The 20,508-nt window shown below is 40.6% G+C and overlaps 1 protein-coding gene across 4 annotated transcripts in view; it reads left to right on the top strand.

The window, feature by feature from the left end:
* Cdkl4 (cyclin dependent kinase like 4) overlaps positions 1-19,586 on the top strand; it is a 42,563-nt gene extending 22,977 nt beyond the window's left edge. The window contains exons 7-10 of one of the 4 annotated variants that reach the window (XM_040739006.1): positions 1,247-1,329; positions 2,778-2,834; positions 4,746-4,880; positions 18,396-19,586. In XM_040739006.1, the coding sequence (XP_040594940.1) occupies positions 1,247-1,329; positions 2,778-2,834; positions 4,746-4,880; positions 18,396-18,419 (299 nt within the window). In that variant the 3' untranslated portion in view covers positions 18,420-19,586. Of the gene's footprint in view, positions 1-1,246; positions 1,330-2,777; positions 2,835-4,745; positions 4,881-9,608; positions 10,874-18,395 lie in introns of those variants that run through there. The other 3 variants (XM_040739005.1, XM_040739004.1, XM_005077233.4) reach the window with 3 other exon arrangements.
* Positions 19,587-20,508: the final 922 nt, after the last annotated feature.

Below are 20,508 nucleotides of genomic sequence, written 5' to 3'. Positions count from 1 at the left end.
TGTAGACTACAGATCCACTCCAGGAGCTGAATGCAAAGCCATTAACTGCTCTCTCCTCAGGATGAACACGCTGATTCTTTCCCAGACCTGCTCTAGCTTTCTACCTGCTGGGCAGTTCTCTGTTTCTCTCTAGCTCATTCTCTCAGGGAGCACAAAGGTGTGGGGCAGAGAATCACTGTGGGTCAGACCTTCTATGGATGTGTCTGTTTGCTTAGTTCTCTGACTCTCCAGACAGATCTGTATTGACTCCTGTTTGTATGACCAACTGATGAACCCTCTCTCAGCCTCACTTTCCTCTCTGAAATTAGAACAGGCAGTTCTCAGGCTGGGCATACACTCAACGGTAGAGTGCTTTTCAAGCATGCATACATTCCTAGGTTTGAACTCCAGCGCTGCATGGATCAGGATCAGGCATGGTAGCCCACACTTGTGATCCCAGGATCTGAGGCGCAGAGGCAGGAATACCAAGAGTTCTAGATCATGCTTGGTTACATAGTTTGAGGCCAGCCTGGAATAGACAAGCTCCTGTATTAAAGGAAGAAAAAAAAGAAAGGAGGGATGTTGCAGGGTTCCTGCCTAGGTACTGTTGGCACTTTAGCCCCAAATAACACACAGGACACTATATTAAATTATGAAGCTGTTGGCCATTTGCTTGATTTCTTATTGGCTAGCTCTGACTTAAATATTAACCCATAATTACTTTTATATATATATATGTTTTATTTATTTACTTATTTTTTTTAAATAAGGACTTATCTTTCCTAGAATGCCAGACTTGTGTTCTTTCCTCCAGGGATGTCATGGCAACGACGCTCCCTTGACCTCATTTCCCAGAATCCTCTTCAACTCCTAGTCCCTTCTATCTTGCTTCCCTATTGGCCAACAGTACTTTATTTACATATACATAGAAGGACTTCCCCCATCAGGGAGAGGAAGGGAGTCGGAGGCGGATGGAGGGAAGAAAGAAAGGGAGAAAGGGAGGGAGGGTGGGAGGGAAGCTATGAATTCTGTTGAGAGACAATGAGCATGAAGAACCCAGCAGCACCTTCTCACTTACAGGAAGGCTGTTTGGCAAAGAGGATATGTGGAGGGTGGTCCTTGCCTCTGCACAGGCTCAACTGCCTATGTCTAGAGGAAACACTCAGGCACAGTGTCCCCTTAATACCGTCATCTTAGGAGACTTTTATAATATACTTTATGATTTTCTAACCCGAGTATCAGGAGCTTCGTGGTTTGTGTTTTACAGGGAAACTCATCCCAAGACATCAGTCTATCTTTAAGAGTAACCAGTTTTTCCGTGGCATCAGCATACCTGAACCAGAAGACATGGTAAATGGCTCTGTGCTGGATGACTTGTTCGTGCTGTGTCTGTAAAGAGATGGGTGTTTCACATGTGTGCTTTTGGCTGCTGTCTTCTGTATGGAACACTGATGCCAAACTGAAGTTAGTCCCTTTAAAATATGTGAGCCACACACAGTGGGGCACAGCAGAATTCCCCACTACTCAAGATGCTGGGTCACTTGGGAGCCTGGGCTGTTTTGAGGCCTTTATTCCAAAACTATTTATAAAAATCCAGGCATGGTAGCATGGCTATAATCCCAATACTCAGGTCTGTTAACACAATTGTGATACCAGCCTGAGCTATACAGCAGATTCTGGAACAAGGCAGCCAGAGCTATATAGTGAAACTCTCTCTCTCTCTCTCTCTCTCTCTCTCTCTCTCTCTCTCTCTCTCTCTCTCTCTCTCTCTCTCTCTCTCTCTCTCTCACACACACACACACACACACACACACACACACCAGGGAGAGAGAGATGCTCGGAGACTAAGCGCTTGATATACAAACATGAGGACTAGGAACCCATGCAAACAGATGAGTGTGGCTGTGCATATCCATAGCCTCAGCAGTGGGAACACCGGACACTGGGGCTTGCTAACTGCCAGCCCAGCTTAAAAACAGCTCCAGCTTTAGTGAAAGGCCCTCACTCAAGGAAGTAAGGAGTATGATGGAGAAGGATACCCATGTAGACCTCTGGCCTCTTCACGCACTTGTATGGTTTTCCTCTGTGTAGGCACACACACATAATGCACATTCACCCCACACATACATACACACACAAGAAATATTGAAAAAGAAAAAAGTTACACAAGAATTAATTCTGTAACCTGTCTAATGTAAAGAATAAGATATGACAAATGTCTGCTGTCCAGTTTGATAAGTAGAATGTTACTGTTAACTTTGCAATTTCTCCATCTCCTTCCCTCCCTGCTATTCTGGGATGTTTCACCTTCTATTGATTGCTGTAGTTTTTTCAGTATATGAAGCAGTATGTTTCAAACACCGTCATTAATGTATCAGGCTCTAACAGCGGAGTACTATGGCAGGATCTCGGGTGGGTATGTTTCACATTTGAATCGTCCCTGTTCTCTTCCCTCCCAGGATTACTAGCACCAAGAGTAAGTCATTGCCAGATTAAGACAGCAAGACAGCAGCTCTCGTTTTATATCTCTTGAACCTTTATACTATACTACCAAAGTATGTAAAAACATGTTTAAAAAACGTAAGAAGGGTCATCAAACATATTAAGGGTGTTTCTCCCAAGTGTTTTGTCAAATACACACTGTGGGCAGGGGACATGACTCAGCAGTAGAACGTTTGCCTAGCATTCACAAGGCTATAAACCTAGTTCCCAAAGACTATGAAATACATACATACATTCACATATACGTACTTATTCATTACTTTGTTGTTATGTGACACTGAAATTCTGTTTTCTAGGAGACTCTTGAAGAAAATTTCTCAAATATTCAGCCTGTGGCTTTAAGTTTCATGAAGGTAATTGGGAATTAACTGTAATTATTGAACCTGGTCGTTCAGCACAGAGGTGGGGGAGGCTATTTGGAACATAGTGCCAAAGTAGGGAATAGTAATTTAAAGATGGAGAGCACTAACCCCCACCCCGACATGTTCCATGACATGCGTGCCCATATATACATACACATATTCCTCTCACACACAAGCAACTTTTTAATTATTTTTTAGAATGAAAGGAACCCCCACATTGGACTTTGCAGTTTGTTTCTCGAATCCAGACTTCAGACATTTTGCCAGGTTTGGAGCTGGCTGAGAGGACTTCTAAGGACTCATACAGTTGTACAGAGACTGTTACTTGGGAAGATGAGGACTCAGAAGACTTGTCCCCGCCATATCAATATCAGTGCTCAAAAGATTAACCAAGTGCCCAGGGGTGGTAGCTCATGCCTTTAATCCCAGCACTTGGGAGGCAGAGGCAGGCTTATCTCTAAGTTTGAGGCCAGTGTGGTCTACAGAGCAAGTCCCAGGACATCCAGGGCTACACAGAGAAACCCTGTCTTGGAAAAAAAAATTAATCAAGCAAGATGTGGCTCTCAATTTGAAGTTCCAGAGCATCTCAGGATGGCAGCCTCCACTTAGACACCCCCCACACACAAACACACAACGTAAGACAAACTAAAGTATCATGTAGCCCAGTCTGACCTCGAACTACCCACTTCCCCTTTAGCAGGTGAGGGTAGGGCCTGGAACTTGAGTCTCTAAGGGGTTTCTGTGACACTGATGCTCCAAGGCTGGAAAAGCTGTTTCCATTCGTGGTGAAAAAGATGTCACTGATCAGAGACAACCCCTGATCCATGTGTGGCTCTCCCTGTCTTCTCTTAGACGTCTGAGTGGTAGGATAGGAAGATGTCTCTGTGAATGAAACATTTGCTGAGCCAATGTGAGGACTTGAGTTTGGATCCCCGAACATGAATGCCAGGGGCATGGTGGCCCACCTGTAATTGCCGCTCCCAAAAGTAGAGCAATCCAGTTAGCTAGAATAGCTGTACTGACCAGCTAATGAATTAAGGTGACAACTTTCGCCATCAACCTCAGGCCTCCACAGACACACGTGAGCAGGTTTATCTACACACACACACACACACACACACACACACACACACACACACACACACACGCACGCACGCATGCACGCGCTCGCGCCTCCACACATTATGAGCACACATACACACATGCACAATACACATACATGCACACACACACATACACATGTACATATACATACACACAGGCACCCACACATGTACACATGCAGAACCATGCCTGAACACATAGACACTCATGCTTGCACTCACATAGGAAAGTCTGAGTACCAAGAGCATGTCTAGCTATGAAGGAATTCCAAGGACTTAGTCAAGTATGGTGGCACATGCCTGTAATCCCAGTACTTGGAGAATGGAGACAGGATGATCAGGGATTTAAGGTTGTCTTTGGTTTTATTGCAAGTTCAAGGACAATTTGAGCTACATGGTACTCTCTCTCTCAAAAAAAAAGCCAAAACACAAGGACTGAATAATTTGATTATTTATATATTTAATTTCTTGGAGGTTTTTTCATCCTTTTTTTTTCTTTGAGACAGATGTTTATGTTGCACAGACACAGGCTAGCCTTGATCTCACGTAGCCAAGGATGATCTTGAACTCCTGATCCTCTTGCCTCCTGAGTGCTAAGATTACAGGTACCCAGTGTGTGTTGTTCTGGAGCTGAAACCCAGAACTGCATGTGCTTGCAGCGAGCGCCCACCACCCACATTCAGCCTGACGCTTGCCTTCTTAAACCGTTTTTGCCCACTTGTTCATTAGAATTTCGGATAATCCGGAGCGAATTAAGCCCATCTCTTACATCTGTTTTTCCTTTTCTCCCCCTCCAAAGGGGTGTCTGAAGATGAACCCAGATGACAGACTGACCTGTGCCCAACTGCTGGACAGTGCCTACTTTGATTCTTTTCAAGAGGATCACATGAAAAGAAAAGCCCGCAGTGAGGGAAGAAGCAGAAGGCGTCAGCAGGTACCCCAGTTCACAACTTGAAGTGATCTAGAAATGCTTTCCCCCCTCTTTTTCTGCTTTTCAAAGTGAGGCAAGAGGAACACCGACACTTGTTGCTGATGCTCTGATTTAGTTGTATTTACCTCAGGAAATAATGACGATTGCTGTAATAAAACATACGACTGTAAAATACCCAGCTTGCTGAAAAATCTTATTCTAACTATACATTTCTACAGATGGGGCTGTTATTATATTTCCCAGTTTAGACTCCAGTTTGTGGTCACATGGCCCTCGTGCCTCAGCCTCCTGAGTAGCTGGGATTGGAGGTGAACAGTATTGTGTCCAGCCTGCACTTGAATCCAGTATTGCACCCTTTCTGTTATATTGACTGGCTATACAACCTGCCAGATGGTGGTGTACTTAAAACCTAACAAGGGCATCCTGATTGCAACTGGATCGAATTTTGCCATCACTGAGATGGAATCCCGCCCCTTTCAGTAGCCTATAGATCAATGTTTCTCAACCTGTGGGTTGCCACCCCTTCAGAGATTGACCAACCTTTTCACAGGGGTCACCTAAGACCACTAGAAAATAGTTTTTACATTACAATTCACAACAGTAGTAAAATTACAGTTCTGAAATAGGGATGAAAATAAATTTATGGGTAGAGGTCACCACAACATGAGGGACTGTATTAAAGGGTCACAACATTGAGAAAGTTGCTCTAGAGGATCATCTTTTGCCCACGTGGGCAGCCCAGATTGCTTTTTCTAGGCTTTTCCTAGAAACCAAGGACAAATTTTGCCAGATCAAAAGAATCTGGGGCATAGCTCAGTGATGGAGCACTTGCCAGTGATGGAACATTTGCCTAGCAACCAAGACATATCGCAAAAGGGGTTAGTATGATGCAGCAATATGGCAGAGTCTCATGAGAAACATTGACTGCAGAAATCTTCAAAGTTAAAACAAACTTCATCATAGTAGGTTTGTCTTGAATTTCTTTCTCCTCATCAGCACCAAAAATAAATAATATGTAACATAACGGGTTCTTATTCCATATCATTGAAATAAACTAAATAGATGAATGTTATCTATTAATAAACCCACAAGATAATTTTTAATTTCTCAGTGGCTGATTATACATTTTGTCTTTTATTAATCTCCCATCATTGATCTAATTTTTAGTCATTTATCTGTTCAATTCCATGTATACAAATTTTTATGGCACAGATCATTTTACTTTTCACTGCTAATTGCTTGCAAGTCAAGCCCAGCCCTTACAACAAATAGATTAGGACTTGGGCCTGAAGATATCGCTTAGTGGTTAAGAACTCTTGCTTCATCGGGTGGTGGTGGCACATGCCTTTGACAGCCTCCAAAATTGCAGAGAAACCCTGTCTCGAAAAAGAACACTTGCTGCTCTTACAGAGGACACTAGTTCAGTTCCCGGCACCCACATGATGGTTCACAACCTTCTGTAACTCTATTTCCAGGGGCTCTAATGCCCTCCTCTGACCTTCACATATACAAGGTAAACATGTGGCACACATATATACATACAAACAAACATACAAGCATACATACATGCAAAATACTCATATACATTAAAATAAAATAAGTCATTAGAATTTTAATAAAGATTAGGGCTTGTTTATAAGTCTGAGACAATCATGTAAAATACAATATGAATGTATAGGAAATGCCTTGCTGCCTTGAGAACCCCTCACTCACCCATCCACCCCCACTGTTGTGGGAAAAGCTGCATTATTACTCCCTCACCCCATGTCTAGGTGCCCCAGTTGAGTTTTTCAGTACCCTTATGCTGGCCTTCAAAGGACTGGAGGGCAGCTCACTCTTTAAGCTCTTAGAAGTACCCGAAGTACCCATCTTGCCTTCAAGTGTGTCCCACCAGTACTAACCAGGAATTTTATAGACTACAGCGGTTCTCAACCTTCCTAATGTTTCAACCCTTTAATACAGTTCCTCATGTTATGGTGACCTCCCAACCATAAGATTATTTTCATTGGTACTTCACAACTTCAGTTTTGCTACTGTTATGAATCATAATGAAAATATCTGTGTGTTTTGATGGTCTTAGGCAACCCCTGTGAAAGGGTCATTCAACCCCAAGGTGGTAGCAACACACAGGTTGAAGACCACTGTTACATAGAATTTCCAAAGGCCCACTCTCAACCAGAGATTAAGAAGCCAAAATGCAACAGGTGTTAGGTGATCTCATTTACCAACATCATGTTTGGTGTTGGTGGGCTTCCTTGATAAACTGGATTCTCTGTCCATACATGGTAGGCTGCATATTGTACCCACTGTGAGACCTTGCCTAGTCCAAGCAGATCCCAAGAGAGCAAAGTGGAAAGGAGGGGAAGACCAGGGCCTGAGCTCAAGGAATTTGAGCTGAGCATACAGCTACATCGACAGAAGACTTGCCCAATGTGTAAGAAGCCCTGGATCGAATCCCCACCACTGCATAAATGGAGCCTCGGTACTTGTAAATCCAGAACTTGGGAGACAGAGACAAGAGGGCCAAAATTCAAGGTCCATGCTCTTCATCTTGGCTACATAGGAAGTTCAAGCTACTAAGACCCAGCCAAGAGAAAGACAGGGAAGAGGTGAAGGAGAGAGGGATAGAGAATGGAAGGGTGGACAGAGGACAGATAGATTGGACTGGATGGACATGGTCATGCACATCTGTAATGCCAGCATCCAGCATTCTGTAGGCAGGGGCAGGACGACAGATGAAAGTTTAAAGCTAGCTTGGCCTGCATATTGAGATCCTGTTTCCCTATCTCAAAAAAAAAAAAAAAAAAAAAAAAAAGGAGTTCGGAGAGCTTTGGGTTTTATTAGACATTCTTTATGATCCTAGTGGTGGAGAGGATCCCCATAAAAGACCAAGCCCCCACCTAAGAGAACTTTAAAAAGACAAGTGCTGGAACACAGGCCTACCCTTTAAGACAGTGGTCACTCTTACATGAGTTCAGATCCCCTGAAAACATCTGGCCATATCTCCCCTGCAGCTCTCCCTGGGACAGAGAGTTAAGAAGCTGTTTCATATTATATTTTTATAGCCTGTAATTTATGGTTCTAACCTGTACCTGGCTCACCCATACTCTATCATGTATGCTATGTTGAACTGAATCATGTGGAGTAAAACTTCCCAGTGTAGGGTTTTTTTTTTTTAACTCTTTAGGGGTTCACTACCTAGCTCCCAAATAATCACATAATTACATGGGGACTTATGCCCAGGCTTAGCCAGGCTTTGTTCTAACTATATTTTCTTAAATTTTCTTTTGCCTCTAAGCTTTTACCTTTCTCTATTTTACATACCTTTCCTTCTTCCTTACTCTGTGGCTGCCACCTGGAGTCGTCCTCTCCCAACCCTCCTCTTCTCCTATTTATTCTTTCTGTCCACCAGCCCTGCCTATTTCTCTCCTACCTAACTATTGGCCACTCAGCTCTTTATTAGACCAATCAGGTGTTTAAGACAGGCAAAGTTAACACAGCTTTATAGAGTTAAACAAATGCAACATAAAAGAATGCATCACATCTTTGCATCATTAAACGAATATTCCACAGCATAAGCGAACGTAACACATCTTAAACTAATATTCTACAGCATCCCATTGCCCCCTAAAAGCACCCAAAACCCAGATACCCCTTTGTTCTAGTGATTGCCCTGGGGATTTCGTCTGAAGGTAGGTCTGCACGCCCTTTCTTGGGAGCCATCTCCTTTCCTCGATGTCTCTCATATCCTCACTCTTAAGTTTGGAACCTTAGACCACTTGACCATCCTGGAACCACTCTTTTCTTAATGAAGTCCTTTACAGGTTTTTGTACAGAAGCCTTTCTTTCCTGGAAGGTCCACCATACTCGCCTCACACATATTGTACCAACACTGTCTAATGTCTCCCTCCACCACCTTAAGGTCCCAGGGCCTTTTCTCCTAATAAACATCACTCCTAAAGGGTAATTATACATTGCCTTCCTTTCCCTAATGGATTGTTGCCATTCTGCTATTATATTTAAAAGAAAGGGGAAGGAAAGAAGAAGGGGGATAGGTTACACAAGGGTCTTTTCACTCCTGTGGGTTGGCTTAAGGTACTAAAATGTGTGCCTAGACAAGACAATGGGTCTCTGCATGATAAGCAACAACTTTCTTAAGACCCAGTGTCACCAGGCGTTGGTGGCACATGCCTTTAATCCCAGCACTTGGGAGGCAGTGGCAGGCGGAAATCTGTGAGTTCAAGGCCAACCTGGTCTATAGAGTGAGTGCCAGGATAGGCTCCAAAGCTATACAGAGATACCCTGTCTCAAAAAACAAAAAGAAAACACAAAACAAACAAAAAGACCCACTGTCAGCAGATAGAGGAAAAAGCCTCATTTTTTAAAACATGAGGTAGGCAGGATGGTGTCTCCAGGAATTCTTGTGGGATATCGGGTGAAAGTCTTTTAAATAATGACTGCACACTCAAAGTACCACATTGAAGTAACAATAGTATGGCCATGAGAACCCTGAGATAGCTCACAGAACCAAATTTTCCATTTAAGTATCAGAGGACCACAGTTTTCGGAAAAGGGAGTAAGCATAATTTTTAAATTGGTAAGTTTTCCCATCTTTGCACTGTGTGTGTCTTTTTGCCATTGTTCTGGTTATTTTAACATTTTTAACCAAAATGGTACCTGTAGGGATGATTTTCAATTTACTTTCTCACTTTTGTCTTGTTCTGCTATTAGAATCAACTGTTGCCTCTTATTCCTGGAAGCTGCATCTCCCCCACACCTGACGGAAGAAAACAAGTCCTCCAGTTAAAATTCGATCACCTCCCTAACATTTAGGGGACCTGATCTCAGTGCACTTGCTTAATATGTAGATATTTTTGAATATATGTAGCCCAAATCCTAGCCTTACCATAACCTAACCCTAACCCTAATCCTAACCCTAACCCAAATCCTAACCCTAACCCTAACCCAACCCCAACCCTAACCCTAACTGTAACCCTAAACCCTACCTTTCACATAATAATATCTGTAATCCTAAACAATGAAACAAACCTTAACCCTAGTCATAACCCTAAGCATAACCATAACACTATCCATAACCCTAACTTGGACACTAGCTTTAAACTTAACCCCAACACTAACCCTAACCTTAATCCTAACCCTAAAAACTATTCCTAACCCTAAACCCTACCCTAACCCTAAACCCTAACCCTAACCATAACCATAACTCTAACCATAAACTCAACACTATCCATAACCCTAACTCGGCCAATATCCCTAAATTTAATTCTAACTCTAACCCTAACTCTACACTCTAACCCTACCCCTAACTTGACACCACCCCTAAATTTAACCCTAACCCTTAAACTAAACTTAATTTTATCCATTGCACCACTGGCCTGCCATCTAAGCCTTGCTTTAATGCTAATCCTAACCCTAAATTTAACCCTAACCACAGCATAACCCAAACCCTAACCCTAAATTTAACCCTAACCCTGATCCTAGCCCTAACCCTAATCCTAACCCTACCCATAACCCTAACTTGGGCATTTTTCCTAACCTAAAACTGACCCTAAACTTAACATTAACCTTAACCCTAACTCTAGTGTATCCCTAAACCTAGCCCTAAGGCTAACCCTAACCTAATCCTAATTGTGACTCTAACTCTAACCATACCCCTAACCTATTCCTACATCTAAACTTAACCTTAACGCTAACCCAAACTATAACCCTAAACCTAACCCTACCCCTAACACTAACCATTACTGGAACCAGAACCCTAACCGTAACCTAAAGTAAAACTAACCCTAACATGAACCCTAACCTAACCCAAACCATAATCCTAACCATAGCCCTAATCCTAATCTAAACCTAACCCTAGCACTAACCCTAATCCTAACCATAACCTATTCCTAAATCAAACCTTAACCCAAGTCTAACCCTAAGACTAACCCTAAACTATCCCTAAACCTAAACTTAACCCTAACCCTAACCCTAACCCAAACTTTATCCTAACCCTATCCCTAACTCTAACCCTAACCCTAACCCAAACTCTATCCTAACCCTAGCCCTAACCCCTAACTGATGGGGGAATGCCCTTCTGTATATATGTTTCTCTTATTGGTTGATGAATAAAACACTGTTTGGCCAATAGCCAATAGAGGCAGGAAGATAGGCGGGAGTAGGGGAAGAGGAGAATTCTGGGAAAGGTAGGAGGAGAGGCACTGTGAGGATATACCATTTGGTTGCCAAAGAAGTAACAGGCCCGGGCATTCTCCAGTAACCTAAGCCCATGTGGAAATACATAGATTTATAGAGATGGGTTAATAATTATGACAGAGCTAGCTAATAAGAAGTTCTAGCTATTGGCCAACAGTTTAATAATATAAATCTTTGTGTGCTTATTTGGGGCTGAAGTGGCCATGGGACATGGTGGGACAGAAACCTCCATCTTCAAAACTGTGCCATCACCGTAGGGCACGAGTTCCCACATGAAATGGAGTTGCAATGGGCTTCTTAGTCTCACATTCTTATGCAGGCCATGAGACACTACTGCAATTGGGTTTGTGTTGGGGAAGTCCTGTGCATTTGTCAATAAAGCACTGTCTGGCCAATAGGGAATCTAGATAGGAGGGACTAGGAGTCCAGAAGGACTCTGGGTAGAAGAAACACAAGAGGGCAAGATGTAACTGCCGTGGGGTAGGAAGCCCAGAACTATTCTCCGGTAAGAAACATACTTAGATTAACAATTATGGGGTAATTACTTATGTCAGAGCTAGCCAATAAGAAACAAGCAAGGCCAACAGCTTCATAATTAATATAGCCTCCTGTGTGTTTATTTGGGACTGATGCGGCTCTAGAACCAGACTGGCGGGAAGGCTTCTCTGAAGGAAAAAGCTTCTCTTTACAGAATGGTGTCAGAAGTGGGATTGAATTTCCACGTAGAATGACAAACGCTTTAAAGGAATTTTAGAAACAGAAGAACGGAGAGAAGCACAGATTTTTGGTCAGGCAGGCTCTGTTTTGTTAGCAGCAAGCAGAGACTCGCGGTTGGCTTAAGTTAGTCTTCCTGACTCGGCATTTAAAAAAAAGGCAACAAGGTTCTTTTAAGAGGCTTTGCTAACAATTTAAAGGTGTGTACGTACAGCTGGAAGTGGCAGTGACCACATTTCTAAGCCGGCAGCTGGAGTCACTCTTATGCCCGCCATTTTGAAAAAAAAAAACTGCAGTTTAAACTGCCGCGGTTTTAACAGATAAGACACGTGGCCAGAAAACCATAAAGATTTACAGTAAAGTCAGACTTTGATGAACAAAACCTCTAAAGGTTTACAGTGTGTTTAAAAAATATACGTGAGATTGAGAGAGAAAATGAAACGACAAAGTGGTATATAAATACAAAAGCCGGCGTTGTGGTGGCGCACGCCGGTAGGATTTACTCCAGAGGCAGAGGCAGAGGCAGGCGGATTTCCAAAGAGAAACCCTGTCTCAAAGAAAAATAAATAAAAGTAAAATAAATAAAGTAATAATAGATAAATAAATAAGCCACATAAAGATGGAAAATACACAGAGAGTCTGGATACTGTATGCTATTGTGTTTTTCAGTTTTTTCATTGCTAAGGAAGGAACAACTACTAACGTACACTTGATTATAAATGCTGCTGAATTAATTCAACTTATATCTTTTAAAAATCCCTTGACTTCAAAATTTAAGTATAAGGATGTGTTACTTGGAAAAGGAGATTTTGCTTATGTTTCTACAGAAAATGAAAAGCTGAGGTGGACCAGTTGTTCCAACAATTGAAACAGCTAAGATAACGCAGCTTTACAGACTTTAAAAATAAGGACTTATACAGGTTTCTGCGTTTTGTCATGATCCCCATGGTATGAACAGCGCCCCCCTTCCAGCACGAAGCAGTTTGGAATGAGCGATGTCCTAATTCCCATCTTGTTTATAAATCTTTGTTTTCATTTAAATGGGATTGTTTATAATTGGTTAATGATCACAACCAATCTCTTTTTAATGGTAAAAAGGGGAATTATGGTATGGGTATTGTTTTTCATTTATTGATACAAATTCAAGGTCAATTTTGTAATGTGTATATTTCTCCTCTTGATTAAGTATTGTGCTTATACTGATCTTTTAAAACGTAATGCATAATTGAATACAGACTATAGATAGTTACTTATAATAGAATTTATAGTTAGGTAAGTTAGGGTTTCTAGATATACAGAAATATATTTGAGATAGATAGACAGTCTTCAAACCTCTCAAAGACCTTCAGAAAATGGCATTTAAAATGGTTTAGGGTTTTTCTTGACAATGAGAAATGTCTGCTCCTGGCAGCACCAATTATGTCTGAGAGGAAGATGGGCATCGAAGAAACTTGTTATGGAGTTTGCTTTCAACATGGCAAGATTAGCCATTTGGGCAAGAAACTGCTCTTGCCTAGACTGTTTTACTGTTGCTGTATAAACTGAACATGCAGGACCCACAGAAACGTGGCTGTTGAACTCAGTCTTACAGGGTTCCTGCTTCATGGAAGAGTCTACCAAACTTTCTGCAGGACACAGAAAAATGACTGACAGACTGCCAACACAGATGGACAGTTTGAAATTTCCTGCTTTGCTGAGAAGTGTTCCAGACACATTGTGGCCTATGGGCTGAAGATGGATGCCCCAACGTTACAGAGGAACTTTGGGTGACTGTCCAGGCAGTAAGATATCTCTGTCAATCCTAGTGTTTATATATTATCCTTCTGTGGTCTTTGATGGAGTTGAAGGCAGATAGTTATAATTATAGTTTTCCTTAGTTATGATAAAAGATAAGCTACATATAGGAATTTGGACTCACAGAAATGAGAGATGATATTTTCTTTAAATCTTACTAAATGTTGATAGAAAAAATGTTGTAACTGTGTTCTTACTTGATAACTGTTCTGTTATATATAATTTGACTATGCTAAAGTTAAGACCTTTCTTTTTGTTTAAACAGAAAAGAAGAGATGTTGGGGAAGTCCTGTGCATTTGTCAATAAAGCACTGTCTGGCCAATAGGGAATCTAGATAGGAGGGACTAGGAGTCTAGAAGGACTCTGGGTAGGAGAAACACAAGAGGGCAAGATGTAACTGCCATGGGGTAGGAAGCCCGGAACTATTCTCCAGTAAGAAACATACTTAGATTAACAATTATGGGGTAATTACTTAAGTCAGAGCTAGCCAGTAAGAAACAAGCAAGGCCAACAGCTTCATAATTAATATAGCCTCCTGTGTGTTTATTTGGGACTGATGCGGCTCTAGAACCAGGCTGGCGGGAAGGCTTCTCTCAAGGAAAAAGCTTCTCTTCAGGTTTGCATACAGCATGGTGGATTTCCGCCATGGTACACAGAGGCTGCTGCATCTCCAAGCCACAGAGCATGCTGCATGGTAGATTTAGCTTTTACTCATACAGAAAAAGATTTATGGGCAGTGTGCTACAAGCTGCTTGATGGTGGCATTGACAAGAGTCCAGGCAGTAAGCACTTTTGGGAAGCTGTCTTTTCTGGGCTGCAGACAGAGCCAGTTGACTAGTGCACGGTTTGTACTTGAGAGAGGGAGTGTGGATAAAGAAGGGTTAGCTAAAAGAGTTAAGAGACAGACTAGGATAGGAGTCAGGAGGGCCATTCATCCATACTGAATATATGCCCTTAGTTTATTCTTTAACAATCTTAAGAAACTGAAGTGGGGACAATGGTAAAAGAATTCCACTATCATGTATCAAGGGTAAACAGACTTAATTCCCTTAATCTTCCAGGTGTTTGGTAGCCATACCTGTCATCCACCCTTCAGGGTTGAGAGCCTGAGCCCTGGTCTGTTGTTATTTAGGTAGAGACATCCATTACCAAGGCCAAAACATCCTGCAGCCATCAAGATATAGACTTAAAGGCATAAGAACAGTTTTGAATTCTCTAACTGTTAGTCAAAATTGAGTGGAGTCAATCTATATGGACCGCTACAAGTACTGCTCCCAGTGCTGGTGGTAAATATACCCCTGTCATGTTGGAAACCACTTTAATTGTAGCAATGCTATTTAGCAGATAAAAGACTTGTGGCCAAAAAAAGATAGAGGTATAAAGTAAAAACAGATTCAAAGGGAAAACCTTTAAAGGGTTTAGAGTGTGTTTAAAAATATACGTAGGCTGGGAGAGAAAAAAAGGATAAAGTGTTTAGAAAAGAAATAGAGTAGCTAGCTGGGTATGGTGGCATATGCCTTTCATCCCAGCAGAGGCAAGCAAATCTCTGTGATTTCAAGGCCAGCCTGGTGTTCAGAGTGAATTACAGGACAGGCAAAAGGCACATAGACAAACCCTGTCTCAAAAAAAACCCAAAAAACAAAAACCAAAAAAACAAAAAATAAAAGTAAAAGAAATAGAGTAAAAAAAAGCCACATACAGATAGGAAGTACAGATACTGCATGTTATTGTGGTGCCTTTGAATGGTTTAATTGCTGAAGAAGGAGCAACACTAACAGACACTTGATTATAAATGCTGCTGGATTAATCCAATTTACACATTTAAAAAATATTTTAACTTCAAAATTTAAATCTAAGGACAGGTTACTTTGGAAAAGAAGTTCTACTTTTTTTTCCCACAGAATATGACAAGCTGCGGATTCCTTCTAAACTAATATTGTTTGATCAAGCAAGACCCCCTGAAGTAGTGGCCCAGATGATCCAACATCCAAAGCAGCTGAGACAACACAGCCTTGCAGACTACTACAGCCAGGATTTGGACAGGTTTCTGTATTTTCTCAGGATCCCCATGGTGTTGACAGTACCCCAAACAGCAGGAACCAGTTTGGAGAGAACAACACCCAAATTCCCAAATATTGTTTATAAATGATTGTTTTCATTTAAGTGGGGTTGGTTATAAATGGTTAATGATCACAGCCAACCTCTTTTTAAAGGAAAAAAGGGGAATATGATGTAGAAATGAATACTTGGAATGGATTTTGGTTTATTGATACAAATTTAAGGTTATATTTCTCCTCTTGTTTAGGTATTGTGTTTATACAGCTCTTTTAAAAATGTAGTGTGTAATTAAATACAGATTATAGTCACCTATAATAGTAAAAGCTTATAGCTATGTTAGTTCAGTTTTCTAGATATACAGAGATATATTTCAAATGGATAGATATTCTTCAAACCTTTCAAAGATCTACAGTCTATGGCATTTAAAATAGTTTAGGGTTTTTTCATGGCAAAGAGACATGACTGCTCCTGGCAACACCAATTACATCTGAAATGAGGATGGGCATCAAAGAAACTTGATATGGAGTTGTTTTCAATATGGCAAGAGTAGTCATTTGGGCAAGAAACCACTCTTGCCTGAACTGTTTGACATTATGCTGTATAAACTGGACATGCAGGACCCACAGGAAAGTGACTGCTAAAGTTGAAAAAACAAGATGGGACAGTCCTGCAGGGTTCCTACTTCATGGAAAACTCTGCCAGACATTCTGCAGGACACAGAGAAAATTGACTGACAAATTGCCAATACAGATGGAACAGTTTAAAATTTCCTGCTTCACTGAGAAATCTGCCAGACACACTATGATCTATGGGCTAAAGATGGATGCTCCAACATTACAGAGAAGCTTCAGGTGACTGTCCAGGCAGTGAGATATGTCTGTTAGTTCTAGATTTTATGTATTATCCTTTTGAGGTTTTTGATGGAGCTGAAGACAGATAGTTATGGTTATAGTTTTCCTTAGTTATAATAAAAGATAAGTTACACATAAAGCTGTAGACTCACAAAGATAGGATAGATAATAGAATATTTTCTATAAATTTTACCAAATGTTAATGTGCTAAATATTGTTAACTGTAGTTCTTGTTGGACAGTTGTTTTGTTATATTTAATATTACTATGTCCTTATGTATATATGTTTCTCGTATTGGTTGATGAATAAAATACTTTTTGGCCAATAACCAATAGAGGCAGGAATATATGCAGGACTAAGAGATGAGGAGAATTCTGGGAAAGGTAGGTGGAGAGGTGCTGCGAGGATTTGCCATGTAGTCGCCAAGGAGTAACAGGCTTGGGCATTCTCCAGTAAGCCAAAACCATATGGAAATACATAGATTTATGCAAATGGATTAATAATTAAGACAGAGCTAGCCAATAAGAAGCCCTAGCCTTCAACCAACAGTTTAAAAATTAATATAAGTCTTTGTGTGCTTAGTTGGAGCTGAAGCAGTCATGGAACCAAGTGGGACAGAAACCTCCATCTTCACCTAACTCTAACCCTAAACTTATCCCTAACCATAACCCTAACACTAAACCCTATCCCTAACCTAACACTAAACATAACCCTAACCCTACCACTATACATAACCATAACTTGGCCATTCTGCCTAGCCCTAACCATATTCTTAACTCTAACCATATCCCTAACCCTAACATTACCCTCAACCTAACCCTAATCCTACTCTAACCCTAACCCTAACTCTAAGTTATCCCTAGCCCTAAAAATAACCTCAATTCTAATCTAACCATAACAAGAACACTAACACAAATCCTAACCCCAGTCCTAAATCTAACCCTAATTCAGCTACTATCCCTAACCTTAACCCTAACCCTAATAATAACCTAACCCTAACCATTACCCTAACCCAAATTTAACCTAACCTAACACTAACCTAATTCTAACCCTACCTAAACATAACACTAACACAGACCCTAACTCTAACCCTAAACCAAACCTCAACCCAAGCTCAGTCACTATGTCTAACTTTAACCTTAACCCTAACCCTAATAATAAGCTAACCCTAATCATAACCCTAACGTAAACCATAGCCCTAACCTAACCCTATCTCTAATTCTAACCCTAACCCTATCCCTAAACCTAAATCTAACTCTATCCCTAGCCCTAGCTCTATCCATTACCCTATCTCTAACCATAACCCAACCATGATGCTAAACCCTATACCTAACCTAATACTATCACTATCCATAACCCAAATTCAGCCAATATCCCTAACTTTAACCCTAACCAAACCCTAAACCTAAACCTAACACCAAGCCTAACCATAACATTAAACCTAATCCTAACCCTACCACTATACAAAAGCCTAACTCAGCCACTATGCCTAACTGTAGAGCCATCTTGCCTTGCCAGTGAACTTGTAGTAGTCGCATGGTTTGTGCATGGTTTCAGGTGCAGATGCGACCCTTTTAAGGTAGAGAAACTGCATGCACGCTCTCTTGGGTGGCAAAGAGCATTGAAAGGGCAGAGACTGCATCTTTTGGAACAGGGAGGCTGTGGTGCTTATTTGCTCTTATCTGTGTATGTTTTTCCCCAATAAACACCTATTTATCATTTATCTTGGGTTGGGTGAACTCATTTAAACCCAGACTTCAACTGGTGACAAATGTGGGACCCGAACTCACGACCCTGGGATTAAGAGTCCCATATTCTACCGACTAAGCTAGGATTGTAGGAGCCAAAGGAACAGGAAGTTTACTGTGACATTGTGTCTCTTAGGAATATCAGAAACTACAACCATGAAGTCTCATCAACATGGCTGCCTAAACATGAACTGAACAAAGAGGACACCAAGAGACATGATAACATGGATTGGGGAAAAGCTCATAGGACCTTGAGCCTACATAAAAAACCACAGGCAACTAAAGAACATTGAGACCAGGAAAAAAAGTCTTCCACAAAGAAGAACCACCAATTGATTATCCAATAACAAATGGTCAGCCCTGAATATACAAATAACAGTAATGAATGACCAAGTTGTATTAATTCATTTAAGAACACACACACACACACACACACAACACACACGAAGAGTTTTTCCTTTCTCCTTATACTCCATTCCTGGTTTTGAAGTTGAAGTTGTTTGTTTTTCTCTCTGTTTCTGAAAATGTTAAAGATTTAAAGTATAGAAGGAAAATAAAAATATTGCCAGGTAGTGGTGATCCATGGGAGGCAGAGGCAGGCAGATCTCTGTGAGTGCAAGGCCAGCCTGGTCTATAAAGGAAATGTCAGGAGAGGCTCCAAAGCTATGCAGAGAAACCTTGTCTTGAATATTAAAAATAATCAATATAATTATGGAATAAAGAATGTCTACCTTAGTTAAAAATCATTGCAAAACTGTATTTCAAATAAATTAAAAACAGATTAATGAGAATTGTGAGCAATGGATATAACTTGAAAGCATTCATGCAGATAATATTAAGTTTTTGTTCATAATAATAAAAGAATTAAAACCTGAATTTTTAGATAAGCATAAGAAATTTAGATTTATAACTAAATGTTCACCTCCAGCGAGCAATGGATACAATTTGAAAGTGTTCATGTAGACAATATTAAGTTTTTGTCCATAAAAATAAAAGAATTAAAACCTGAAAATTTAGATAAGCGTATAAATTTAGATTGATAAATGTTCACCCCCCACCTATAGTCAGGGGAGGCAAATTAAAATAGAAACATGATATTCTTGAACAAAACTATTATATTGTCCTTGAAGGGACAGGACACATATAATACTCCTGAAGCAAAATTCAACTATAAAATGTCTCCCAAAAGTTAATTCAGAATGTACTTAACATTATAAATGTGCTTTTAAGTAATTACTCAATATAATAATGGCATGTATTAATAATTTTCATTGCAATCTTGTGAATAACCATTTAAATTAGAAATAAAGTAAATGTTTAAATAGAACTGAGTTGCTTTAATGATTCTTGTACATTTTTATAGCAGAGCATGGTGAGGTAAACATACTGTGTTGATTCATAGTTACTAATATAATAAGTATTAATAATAAATTTTCACCATAGCATTCTGGCCTAAGAGCAGTGAATGCATTTATATAAATGGTTAGATATAATGGCCTAATCCCAAACAATCAGCCATACTACAAGTAAAGATAGTCTTAGTATAATGTTTGGACAGACAAATGAAAACAGAACCAAATTGGGAAGTCACTGATCAAATTACTTCCATCTGTATGGAGACTTAAGAAACAAGTAATTTGAATGGCACATGCCTTCTCTTCCTGGATTTGAAGGCACTTTAGACTCCCTGCTGGCTAATCTTGATTGTCAGATGGATGGGATTTAGAGTCACTGTGGAAACCTCTGGGCATGCCAATGATGGATTATTTAGGTTAGGTTTACTGAAGTAGGAATATTCTGCCTCAGGGCGGTTGGTACCACAAACTGACTGGGGGAAGTAAACTGAATAAGAAAGAGAAATCAAATAGAACAGAGGGATTCCTCATTTTCTGTTTCTTCACTATGAATACAATGTGAGCAGATGCCTCAACATCTTGCTGCCATGATGGACTGCACCTTCAAACTGTAAGCTGAAATAAACCCTCCAACCTTTCCTGTCAAGTATTTTCTCAGAGAAATGAGAAACATAACTAAGACAAACTCAAACCTGATATGTTGGGCATTGGATTCTTGAAATGGTGGTGGTGGCTTCATAGGTAAAGTGGGTGTCAAGCAAAGGCAATGGCCTGAATTTGGATCCCCAGTACCACACAAATCGTGTGCTGGGACCTGTGAACCTGCAGTGGGTTTGCAGAGATGCTGACCTGTTCTGAGAGCACTCTGGCCATCAAGACGATCACTGAGTGTCA

Source organism: Mesocricetus auratus, unplaced genomic scaffold (assembly GCF_017639785.1).
Source record: "Mesocricetus auratus isolate SY011 unplaced genomic scaffold, BCM_Maur_2.0 Super-Scaffold_100676, whole genome shotgun sequence".
In the NCBI taxonomy this organism is placed as follows: domain Eukaryota; kingdom Metazoa; phylum Chordata; class Mammalia; order Rodentia; family Cricetidae; genus Mesocricetus; species Mesocricetus auratus.
Note: the sequence above shows the minus strand (reverse complement) of the source record. Positions and strands in the feature narration are given on the sequence as shown.